Consider the following 12679-nt stretch of genomic DNA (forward strand, 5'->3'; position numbering starts at 1 on the left):
CTCTCCTGCGCTCTCTCTGTCTCTCCCTCTCTCCCTCTTTCCCTCTTCTCCTCACCCTTCTCTCCCTCTCTCCTTACTTCCCCCTCTCTCTATAGCCATCCCTCCCTCCTTTCACCCCTCTGTCTCCCTCCCTCCCTCCCTTCCTCCCTCACTGCTTCCCTCCCCTGCTATGATTTAGGCTACCTAGGAGCTTTGGTGTGTTGACTTTGAAATTATATCTTGAGTGATAAGGAGCTCATTAAATGACCAAATAAAGGATACTTGGTTTAAATGCTTATTCTTGTGAAATGTATAGTACCTGTATGAATTAACAGTGATGTAGGTATAATTTAGTATGATTTAAGAGGAAAGGTTCTGGAGCTAAAATCCTTGGTTTCATATCCTAGACTGTGTCTCTTATTAATTCTGTTTAACTTTGGATGTATTATTTAATTTCTGTCTCAGTATCCTTATTTATAAACTGGAGATGATAATTGTAGCTAATGCATAGGCTTAGAGTTGAATGATTTCGAAAACTACCTGGTGTGTAGAAATTAGAGTTAATAATTATTTCTATTATAAAAACATTTTTAAAATTTAGATAACTACTTTATGATTTGTAAACATAACAGAAATTTGATGTTCTAATTTGTTTTGTTTTAGGTCTGCTAGAACATCTCAGCTGCAGCTCTTGGACTAGAAGCTGAATACAATGCATTAGGATATTGAAGACACTTCTTATATTAAATTTTTGAAATATAAAGAAGGAAAAGTGACTAAAAATGGGGCGGAAGAAAATACAAATCACTCGCATAATGGATGAACGGAACAGACAGGTAATTGAGCAGTTTAATTTATGTGTTTAATCTATACACATATTTTAAGACTATAAGATAAAACAGTTGACTTTTTTCTTAACCTTAATTTCAGCTCTGAATACTTTTATGTCCACACTAAATGGAAAATTTTAGTAATCAGGAAAGATTATAAATTTTTATCATGTCCTCTAAGAAAATTTTTTTTTCAAGGAAATTTTTTTAATTGTGAAAATCTTTTATGGCAGATTCTGCTGAAGATTGGCCAAAAATGACTGGAACAGCACATTAGCAGAGAACTGCCTGAAGTCCAGGCTGGGTTTAGAAGGGGTCGTAGTACTAGGAATATTGTAGCCAATGTTAGATGGATGTTGGCTGAAAGCAGGGAGTACCAGAGGAATGTCTGTGTGTGTTTCATTGATAATGCAAAGGTATTTGACTTTGTGGATCACAGCAAACTGTGGCTGACTGAGAAGAATGGGAATCCCAGAACACTTGATCGTGCTAATGTGAAACCTATACTTGGACTAGGAGGCAGTCATCCGAACAGAGCAAGGAAACACTGTGTGGTTCAAAATTGGGAAGGATGTATGGCAGGGATGTGTCCTATCTCCATACCTTTTCAGCCTATATGCGGAACAGATTATCTGGGAGGCTGGGCTGTATGAGAAGTGTGGCATCAGAATTGATGGAAGAAACTGTGTTAGACAGATGACACAACCCTCCTTGCTAAAACTGAGGAGGCCCTGAAGCACTTGCTGCATAGGGTCAAGGACTGCAGCCTTCAATATGGATTGAGCTCAATATCAAGAAGACAAAGATTCTCACCACTGGGCCAATTGGCAGCATCAGGATGGATGGTGAAGAGATTGAAATTGTTCACAGCTTCGGTTTGCTTGGCTCCACAGTCAACACTCTTGGCACCAGCAGCCAGGAAATTAAAAGACATGTTGCGATGGAAATGTCTGCTGTTAGGAACCTCTCCAAAGTACTGAATAGCATTGGTGTCACTCTGGAGACTAAGGTGTGTCTGATACAGGCTATGGTCTTTGTAATCACTTGTTATGCATCAGAGAGTTGGACAATGACTAGGGAAGATAGAAGGAGAATTGATGCCTTTGAGCTGTGGTGTTGGAGAAGAGTGTTGAATGTACCATGGACTGCTAAGAGAATAAACAGGTTTATCCTACAGAGGGTTAAACCAGATTGCTCCTTGGAGGCAAGGATTCTGAGGCTTCATCTGACATACTTTGGACATGTTACAAGGAGGGACCTGTCCTTGGAGAGGGATGTCATGCTTGAGAAGGTGGAGGGACAGCACAGAAGGAGAAGATGCTCTATAAGGTGGATTGATTCAGTGACTGGGGCAATCAGGGTGAGTGTGTTGGAGACAGTGAGATTGGCACAGGATAGAGCAGGGTTTAGGGCTGTTGTACATAGGGTCACTATGAGTTGCAAGTGACTCTATGGCACATAACAACAACAACATAGAAATTCTTGACTACTGGTACCAGAAGTATTTGTGAACCCAAGAAAGATGGACTCATTGTCAATTTCAGTCATTTCTGTCTCTCTTGATGGTGAAGATCTGTCTATTTTATGGTGAAAGGTAGTCCATATTAAAGGCTCTAGTCTTTGATCTGCTGCAATTCAGGTCTTCTTCACTCTCAGTGAGCAAGATTGTGTCATTTCCATAATGCAGGTTGTTGATGAGGCTTCCACTCATCCTGATACCACATTATTCTTCATAAAGTCCAACTTTCTTTTTTTTTTTTTAAAGTCCAACTTTCTAAATAATTTGTCTAGCATACATGTTGAATAGGTATGGAGAAAGGACACATTTCTTGATTTTAAGTCAGCATTCCCTTGTTCTTTCTGTTAGAACAACAGCTTTTTGGTCTCGGTCGAGGTTTTACATGAGCACAATTAAATGTTCTGGGATTCCGAGGCTTCTCACTGTTAGCCATAATTTGTTGTGATCCACACAGATGCCTTTGCATAGCCAATAAAATAAAAATAAACATCCTTCTGGTATTCTGTGCTTTTCGATAAGATCCATTTGACATCAGTAGTGATATATCTGGTGTCATGTTTCCTTCTAAATCTACCTTGACTTTCTATCACTTCTGTCTGTGTTCTTGTTGTTTCTGAGTAATCTTCAGCAAAATTTTGCTTGCATATGGTATTAATGATATCGTTCAGTCATTTCCACATTTCTGTTTGGAATCTTTTTTGGGGCAAGAGAGCAAATATCAATCTCTTGCAGTTAATTGACCAGGTAGCTGTCCTCCAGACTTCTTGACACAGCCTGGTAAATATATCTAGGACTGCATTCTGGTTTTTCGGAGCTTGTCAATTGGAATCCCATCAGTTTCTGAAACTTATTTCTACCAGTGCTTTTTGTATGCCTTAAACTTCTTCATCACCATTGGTTCTTGATCATGTGTTCCTAAAAGGGTTCCATGTCTGGTTCTTGATCATATGCTACTTCCTAAAATGATTCTGTGTCAGCCAGTTCTTTTTAGTACAGTGACACTGTGTATTCCCTCCATCTTCTTTTGATGCTTCCTGGATCATTCATTATTTTGTCCTTAGCATTCTTCTGCATTGCAACTCAATGCTTGAATTTGTTTTTCAGTTCTTTAAGTTTGCGAAATGCTTAATGAGATCTTCCATTTTTATTTTCTAACTCCAAATCCTCGCACATTTTGCTACAGTATTTTACTTTAGCTTCTTGAGCTGCTCTTTGGAATCTTTATCTCTTTTGCTTTGGCATTTCTTCCCTTTGTTTGGGGTTCTGCCGTCAGTCAGGAAATCTAAAGATTGGGTAAATCCACTGTCAGGGACCTTTCCAAAATTTCCAAAGTTCTAGGGAGCAGAGATACCAGTTTAAAGGTGAACCTGATCCAATTAATGGTCTTTTCAGTTATTGCTATGCAGCTGAAAGTTGGACAGTGAATAGAATGATAGAAGAAGAATCAATGTCTTTGAGTTGTCTTGTTGGAGAACGATACTGAATATTCCATGAACTGTCAGCAGAACAAACATTTTGTTTTGGAGAAAGTTCAACCATGGTGCTTCTCACAGGCAAGGATAGTGAAACTTAGTGGCACATTGGTTGGGCATGTTGTTAGAAGGGACAAGTCCTTGGAAGAAGACATCATGGTTGGAAAGGTGAAGAGTCAGAGAAAGAGAGGAGGATCCTCAACAAGGTGAGTTGGCAAAGTGACTATCACAGTGAGGTCCAGTATATCAGAGATGAAGTGGCACAGAACAGGGCAGGGTGCACTGTGGGCTGTAGTTGACTTGACGGCACCTAACAACAATTCTAGAAAACATGGGCAAAAAGAAGAAAAGTAAATTCACTGTAACCTCACTACACCATTCATTGTGTGTATTTGTCCTAATCCAGTCTTCCGTAAACCAGAATAGCATCCTTTCCTATCAGGATGATTCTGACTCATAGTGACCCTATAGGCTTTCCAGAACTGTAAATCTTGACAGAAGCAGGCTGCTCATCTTTCTCTCACAAGTAGCTCATAAGTTTAAACTGCTAACCTTTTGTGTAGTGGTTGACTGCTTTAACCACTGCACCATCAGGGCTGCTTACTCTACTGAGTGTTTGATTTTTATATTTGACTTTTGACCAAACTCATTGGTGTCTAATTGACTTATAGCAGTCATTTAGGATAAGGTAGAACTGATTCCGTAGGATTTATGGACACAGGTTGCCGCATTCTCCCCTGTCGTGTGCCCAGTAGAAATTATTTGCGCCTAAGCACTTGTGTTAATTTTCTTTATATTGTTATTTTAGATTTTCATCTCTTTTTTTTTCAAAATTAAGTTAATAACCAAAGTAATTAGTGCTTTTAATAAATGTTTGTTTTAGTACTTTTAATTTTTTTTGTTAACCAGTAAATAATGAGAACATTTTAAAAAACTTACTGTAACAGATATTTCTAAGATAGTTAATGTATATGTGTCAGCTTTCACTCATTAAATATATTGAAAATAATTTGCCTTACAAACAGCAATAATCCTTATAATTTCAGGATCATTGTAATAATGATACAGGAAAAGATATAAAGTGTAAGGGTTTATATAGTACAGAGTAGCAAAGTATGGTTCATAGCCTATAACAGGTTTGGTTTGGTTTAGTTTTTTCGAAAAAGCTTTTCCTCCCTTTGCCTGAAAAGGTATTTCTATCACGTGAAGTTTGGCAGCACAGTCATTTGGGAGTTTCACTGCTAACCCATAGACTGTGCTTCTCTTCCAGTTTGAATACACCAGCTCTTGAGGGAAGAGAGGTGAGCATTCTCCTTTTGTGTGATTTAGAGCTTTGATGCCAGTTCTTAATAGTTTCTGACTCGATAACAATGAGTTGAGTTAAGAGTGGATAATTTCTGGAATTTCAGAAACAGTTCTGCCAAATTTGAATAATGATTCATGTGTTAGTGTAGATATATATAATTGTACATTAAACTCAACTGAAAGAAGATTGATTTAAAAATATCCAAAAGAATGATCTATATCAAAGTTATTAAGTAAACTGGCTTTTGTACATGTACAGTTTGTGACTTATAGATGCACAGTGACCTCCATGAACAAAAGCAGAATAAATGTAAAATAAGATTTATTAGAGAATAATGTACATGCAGAAAAGATGACTGAGCATACGAATCTCTGCTTATTAAGGGTCATGATTAAGTTAGGCATAATTAGACTTCCCATTTGCCGATAGGAAGGACTGTATATATTTAGGGAATATGGGAAACTCCAAGTATGTAGGGCCTGTGTAATGAAACTGCTTAAGTTGAAGTAATATTTTGTTACAGAACATGGATCCAAATTCTATAGCTCAGAGACTAGAATTATTTTGTTTCCCCAACCTTGCTCCCCAGAATTAAGGGGGACTTGAAGCATTTGCTGTAGAAGATCAAGGACTGCAGTCTTCTGCAGCCTTCAGTATCAAGAAAACAACAATCCTCAGCACCAGACCCAGTTGACAGCATCATGACAGAGAAAAACTTGAAATTGTCTACTTCCTCATCTTGCTTAGATCCACAGGCAACATCCTTTGCACCAGTAGTCAGGAAATAAAAATTTTAAAAACCATCTAGGGAAAATTTTCTGTCAAGGACTTCTCTATAATGATAATACTAAAGAACGGTGGTGTCATTCTAGCAACTAAGGTGTGCCTGATCCAGACCATGATCTTCTTTCTCAACTGCTTGCTTATGTATCTGAGAGCTGGACTGTGGCTAAGGATGACAGAAGAAGAATTGTTGATGCCTTTGAATTGTGGTGCTAGACAAGAATCTTGAAAATAACTGCAAAGAGAACAAACAGATCTGTCCTGGAGAGGATAAAACCAGCAGGTTGCTCCTTGGAGGCAAGACGTTTGAAACTCTGTCTCACATGCTTTGGACAGGTTATCAGGAGGGGCCAGTCTTTGGAGAAGGACATCATATATGCAAGTGTGGAGGATCAGTGCAAGAGAGGAAGACCCTGAGTGAGATGGATTGACACAGTCCATTAGGGACAGATGGTGTCAGAGATGGTTCATTTACTCAGAATTGGGCAGAGTTCAGAGCCATTGTTCATAGGGTGGTTGCGAGTTGTAGTTAACTCGGTGGTACATAGCAACAGCAGTTTTTAATTTATCTGAAGGCCAGATCTTGCCAGGCTGCCAGAATGAACAGGGAATGTCAGAATTTCTCTTGTTAGATAATTTAGGTAAAAAAGTATAATTAGGTAAAGAATTTAAATAGACTACAGAATTAGTTGGATTTATTGTATTTTTCAGGTTAGATTAGGCACAGTTTGTCTTTTAAAGTAGCATAATTGTATTGGTCTTTGTGGTTTCTGAGTTAATTATTTTTACATTAAAGGGGAAATTTTGTTTCTATGCAGAAAAAAAATTACTTATTCATCCAAGTTTGAATACCGACTATAGCTGAAAACTGTTAGGCACTGGAAACTATTTAGAAATATATTAGCCGAATCCAGGGAGATCCTTAATCACTTTGTGAGATTCTTGCTTTAAGATTATTTCATAGAGAGGCAGTATATCCTTTCTTTAAGGTATATAGTTTTTAATATTACAGTTTTTATAGCAAAAAAAATTATATATATATATATATCATGTACCCTTATATATCCATATCTTTTCAGTCTGTATGTGGAACAGATTATCTGGGAGGCTGGGCTCTATGAGAAGAAGTGTGGCATCAAGGTTGGAGGTAGACTCATCAACAGTCTACATTATGCAGATGACAGAACCCTTCTTGCTGAAACTGAAGAGGACCTGAAGCACTTGCTGCAGAAGGTCAAGGACTGCAACTTTCAATATGGATTGAACAAGAAAACAAAAATTCTCACCACTGGGCCGATTGGCAGCATCATGATGGATGATGAAAAGATTGAGATTGTTGACAGCTTCAGTTTGCTTGGCTCTACAGTCAGTTGGGAAAGTCTGCTGTCTGAGACCTCTCCAAAGTACTGAAAAGCAACAATGTTAGTCTGGAGACTAAGGTACACCTGATCCAGGCCATGGTCTTTGCAATTGCTATGCATCAGAAAGCTGGACGGTGACTAGGGATGATAGAAGGAGAGTTGATGCCTTTGAGCTTTGTTGCTGGAGAACTAAGAGAACAAACAAGTTCATCCTGGAGAAGGTGAAGCTAGGTTTCTCCTTGGAGGCAAAGATTCTGAAGCTCCATCTGACATACTTTGGACATGTTGCAAGGCGGGATCAGTCCTTGGAGAGGGACATCATGCTTGGGAGGGTGGAGGGACGGCGCTTGTAGGGGAAGACCCTCTATGAGATGGATTGATTAAGTACTGAGGTAATGGGGATGGGCGTGTCAGAGACAATAAGATTGGCAAGGAATAGAGCAGGGTTGAGGGCTATCGTACATAGGGTCGCTATGGGTTGGAGGCAAATTGATGGCACATAACAACAACCATCCTTATATATGATGTTGTGTACCATTGACTTGGAACTGACTTACAGCTGACCTTCCAGCGTACTTTCAGGGGTTATAAAGCATATGGGAGGAGATTGTCCATCTTCCCCTGAAGAACAGCTGGCAGATTTGAATTATGTGCCTTTGGATTGGCCACAAAACTTATCCACTAGGCCACCAGAGCTCCCTTAATAGTAGATTGTTATGTTATTGTAAGGTACCGTTGAGTTGGAGTGAGCTCATAGCTGACCCTCCCATAAGTTTTCATAGGCAGTAAGTCGCATGGGAGGAGATTTCCCATCTCTGCCACGGAACAGCTGGTGGACTCATCTGTATGCCTTTGGGTTGATGGCACCACTCCTTACCACTAAGCTACCAGAGCTCTCATTAATAGCAGATAAGAGTTTTTAATTACAAGTATAAGCTTGCTAGATAAAAATGAAGTTTTAGATCAGTGGAACAGCGGATTAAAACACTTGGTGTTTTAATGTCATGCATTTAGTGAAAACAGCAAGTAATTTATTATGATGTGTGTTAGAGTGTTGGAAGATTAAGTGGGAAAATAGGAAAGAACTATGGTTCTATATCGAGAGGTCTTTAATCTTGTATTAGAAGGCTTGGATTGTAACTTTAAATCAGTAGTGGACTATTAAACAATTTTTGTCTCTGTCAGAAATTCAAACAATAAATGGAACAGTCCATATTTGGAATGATGAGATCTTGACACAAAGGTAGTGATAATGGAGAGAATGGAGTAAGAACTGAGCAGACCCTTTTGCTAAGGATTTTATCTTAGTGAGGAGTTATGAGTTTTTCCATTTTAGAGTGATTTCAAGGAGCCCTGGTCACTCAGTTTGGAAGTTATCTGCAACACCCGGATTCTACATAGGCTTGTTTGCTGGTTCTGGTAAGGATTAGGGTAGAATGTTGACTCACTAATGGATGTGAGATGATGTGATTCGGCCTTCTATTTAAAAACTCATTTGGTCAGCAGTATGGGGCTGGAATCCAGATAGGAAGGGGTCTGCAGTAGCCAATTCTATAGAGGCTTGTTTGCTGTTTCTCATGAGGATTAGGGTGGAATGTTGACTCGCTAATGAGTGTAAGATGATGTGATTCAGCCTCCTATTTAAAAATGCATTTGGTAACTTATATATGATATTATTCTATATGATGCTATGTACCATTGAGTTGTAACTGACTTATAGCATATTTCAGAGGTTATAAAACATATGGGAGGAGATTGTCCATCTTCCCTGAAGAGCAGCTGTCAGATTTGAAGTAACTTGTGGTTGCTGTGATGCTAAACACTTGTCACTGATGTGTCAAATTCGATGATGATTACCCATGGTAGACAGTGTTTGATGGAGCTTCCCAATTAAAACAAGCTTGGAAGCAGGAGTGGTATCCACTTGTAAAATAAATGGCTTGCCTCCAGAAACACTATGAACATGGAGAAATGACAAAATTTATACAGGTGTTCAGGTCTTTCGTTCACAGGGTCGCTATGAATCGTCTACAACTCGACAACACTTAACAACAACAACAAAAATAAATATATATGTATATATACACACACACACACACACATATGTGTGTGTGTATATATATATATATGTATATATATTTGACTAAGCAGCAGAGAGAGATTAGGATTTTGTTTCTCTTTATGCCTGAATAATATTTTATGTATATACTACAGTGGTGGTTTGAAGGAGCTCTGGTGCTGCAATGGTTACACCCTTGACTGCTCATTGAAGGTTGGTAGTTTGAACCCACCAGCTGTTCAGTGAGAGCGGCTTGGGGCTGGCTTGCTGTTGCTATAAAGATTATAATCTTGGAAAGGGTTGTTTCTGCTGTGTCCTAAAAGGTCCCTGTGAATTACAGTTGACTCGATGGCAATAGGTTTTATGGTGGTTCTATATTCAGTCTTTTGAGGAACTGCCAAAATGTTTTCCATAGCTTCTGTTCTCATTTACATTTCTCCCAACTGTTTATGAGGATATCATTTTCCTAAAGTTCTTTCTAACACCTGGTTTTCCTTTCTCATTAGAATGGCAGTGATTTAAATTCAGACTTGATCTAGAATATAGAGAACATAAAGTGAAAAGAATTGAATTGATAGAGTAAGAAAACTGAACAAAAGATTCCAAAGGGTGGCTTAGAAAATTATAAAGTATTAAAATTAAATGTGCAAAGATCTAGATTTAAAAAAACAAAAGGAAAGAACACATTACTCAAGCTGAAAGAACTTAATAAAAATCTAAGCCTTGATTTCAATACTGAGGATTCTGTGGGTAGATATTGTATGCTGCAAGAAGTATCAAAAGATGAATATACATACAGAGTCAAAACCAAAAATAATTGGTTGACATTCTTCCATTTTAAGGGGAGCATATGATCAAGGTAGCAAATGATCATATTGAAAGAAGAAATCCAAGGTGCGCTGAATGGATTAGTGAGAAACAAGGCTCCAGTTATTGACAGAATAACAACTTGAAATAGTTGTAGAAATTAGAAGTGCTCACTCTTCTACATCAAGGAAATTAGAAGTCAACTATGAATATGGAAGGTACCCTTCTAACTTTGGAAATTATCAAATAATATCATTATTACCAGACACAAGTAAAATTGCCTTGAAGACAATTAAAAACTGAGTAAGGAAGAAGTTTTTGAATGAGAAATACCATTGTTAATGTCACATACCAATAAGATGTTCATCCATATTTTATGGACTATGGAAATCATAGCAAGCTTAAGATAACATTGAGAAGAATGGGAATTCCAGAATTCTTATTTGTTCTCTTGTGGAAACTGTTGATCATACCAAGAAGTTATTCAGATAAAATAGAGATTCTGCATAGTTTTAAAATAAGGAAGACATATGCTGGGTTGTTTCCTTTCACCATACTTACTCAGTCTATATATTGGGCAAATAACATGAGAAACTAAACTATATATAAAAAAAGAAAAAAGAGTTTAGAGGATAACTCATTAATAATCACAATATGCTGGTACAGTCTTGCTTGCTACAACCATACTCCTGGATTACTTCCTACTGTAGTGCAAAAACCATAGCTTTCGGTATGGATTACATATCAACATAAAGAAAACGGACGTCATTCTAACCTAGATCATCATGATAATGTTGTCAGTTATTTTCTTTATTTGGGTCCACAGTCAACATCCGTGGAAATAGCAGTCAAGAAATCAAATGATGTTAAAAACAACACAAACAAACAAAAAAACCCACAACAAACGATGTATTACGTTGGGTAAATCTGTTGTCAAATACCTCTGCAAATATTGAAGAATGAGCACTGAGGTGTGCCTGACCCCAAGCCTTGGTGTATTCAGCCATAAAGAAGACTGCAGAATTGATATCTTTGAATTGTGATGTTGGCAGAGAATGTTGAACATATATAACGTGGACTGCCCAGAGAACAAACATGTCAATTTTGGAAGTGAAACCAGAATATTACTTATGAGTGAAGATAGTGATACTTCTTAACATACTGTTGGGAATTTTATCAGGATAGATCAGCATCTGGAGAAGGACATGACACCTCGTAAATAGTGAAAAAGTCTCACAGTGAGCAGGACTGACATGATAACTGCAGTAACAGGGTTTGGCACAGGCTGTTTTGAGCCTAAACTGATTGTGAGGATAGTACATAACCAGGCATTGTTTAGTTCTGTTGTACATAGGGTCATTATGATTTGGAGCTAACTTATTGGTAGGAAACAGTGTAACAGTGCCTAATGATATTGGGCAGCTTTTCATGTTTTTGTCATTTAAATATTCTCTTTGTGTGTTGTTGTTATTATGTTGTTAGGTGCCATTGAGTCAAGTATAGCTCATAGCGACTCTGTGAACACCCAACCTGAAACTTGCCCTATCCTGTGCCATCTCATCATCTCCAACACATTACAACCCCATTGCTGAAGTCACTGTGTAAGTCCCATCTTGTTTGGGGATCTTCCTCTCCTTCGCTGATTCTCCAAATGATATTCTTTTCCAAGGAATAGTTTCACCTAGCTACATGTCTAGTATGAAATAGTTTCAACTAGCTAGTGTTTAGTATGAAAACCAAAGCTTCACCGTCTTTGCTTCCAAGGAACACTCTGGCTGTACTATACCAGTATTTGTTCTTTTGGCAGTCTGTGGAATATTCAGCCCTTTTCTCTAGCACCATAGCTCAGAGGCATCAGTTCTACTTCTGTCATCCTTATTCATTTTCCAGCTCTCTGAAACATTGATTGATTGATTGATTGATGCATGATGATTGAGAACACCATGGTCTGAATTAGACGAACCTTAGTTTTTAAACGGACATCATTGCTCCTCAGCATTCTGGAGAGGTCCTTGACAGTGGACTTATGTAATGCAGTACGTCTCTGATTTCCTCTTGACTGCTGGTATCAAGGGTATTGATGTTGATCTAAGCAAGATGAAATCATTGGCAGCTTCAATCCTTCATCTTGTTGACTGTTGGCTCCATAGTGAGGACTTTTGTTTTCTTGATGTTAAGATACAGTGCATAATGAAGGTAATAGTTCTTGATCTTTTATTGGGCTATTTGTCTTCTTTTGAATTTTGGTTGTTTATAAATTAATTCTTTTTTATTAGGCCCTTACTACATAAATTATTTCCTCACATTTTCTCCTAAGATTGTCTCATTGCTTTTTTCCTTGTAAATAAGAGGAAAAGTTGATAAGGTAAATACTGAATGATGTGGGGTTTTTTGTGTGTGTGAGCAACGTTCTCTTTTTCCTCTTATATATAAGGGGAACACTGCATGGTTCAAAATTGGGAGGGGCGTACGCCAGGGATGCATCCTATCTCCATACCTTTTCAACCTATATGCAGAACAGATTATCCGGGAGGCTGGGCTCTATGAGGAGAAATGTGGGGTC

At 38.1% G+C, this 12679-nt stretch overlaps 1 protein-coding gene across 3 annotated transcripts in view; it reads left to right on the forward strand.

Moving 5' to 3' along the window:
- Positions 1-641: 641 nt before the first annotated feature.
- The window catches only part of MEF2A (myocyte enhancer factor 2A), a 183130-nt gene continuing 171092 nt past the window's right edge, over positions 642-12679 (forward strand). Inside the window, exon 1 of one of the 3 annotated variants that reach the window (XM_006903203.1) lies at positions 642-815. In XM_006903203.1, coding sequence (XP_006903265.1) covers positions 762-815 — 54 coding nt within the window. In that variant the 5' untranslated portion in view covers positions 642-761. The remainder of the gene's footprint in view (positions 816-12679) is intronic. The other 2 variants (XM_006903202.1, XM_006903204.1) reach the window with 2 other exon arrangements.

Source organism: Elephantulus edwardii, unplaced genomic scaffold (assembly GCF_000299155.1).
Source record: "Elephantulus edwardii isolate Elephantulus edwardi_28Jun2011 unplaced genomic scaffold, EleEdw1.0 scaffold00534, whole genome shotgun sequence".
Taxonomy (NCBI): Eukaryota; Metazoa; Chordata; class Mammalia; order Macroscelidea; family Macroscelididae; genus Elephantulus; species Elephantulus edwardii.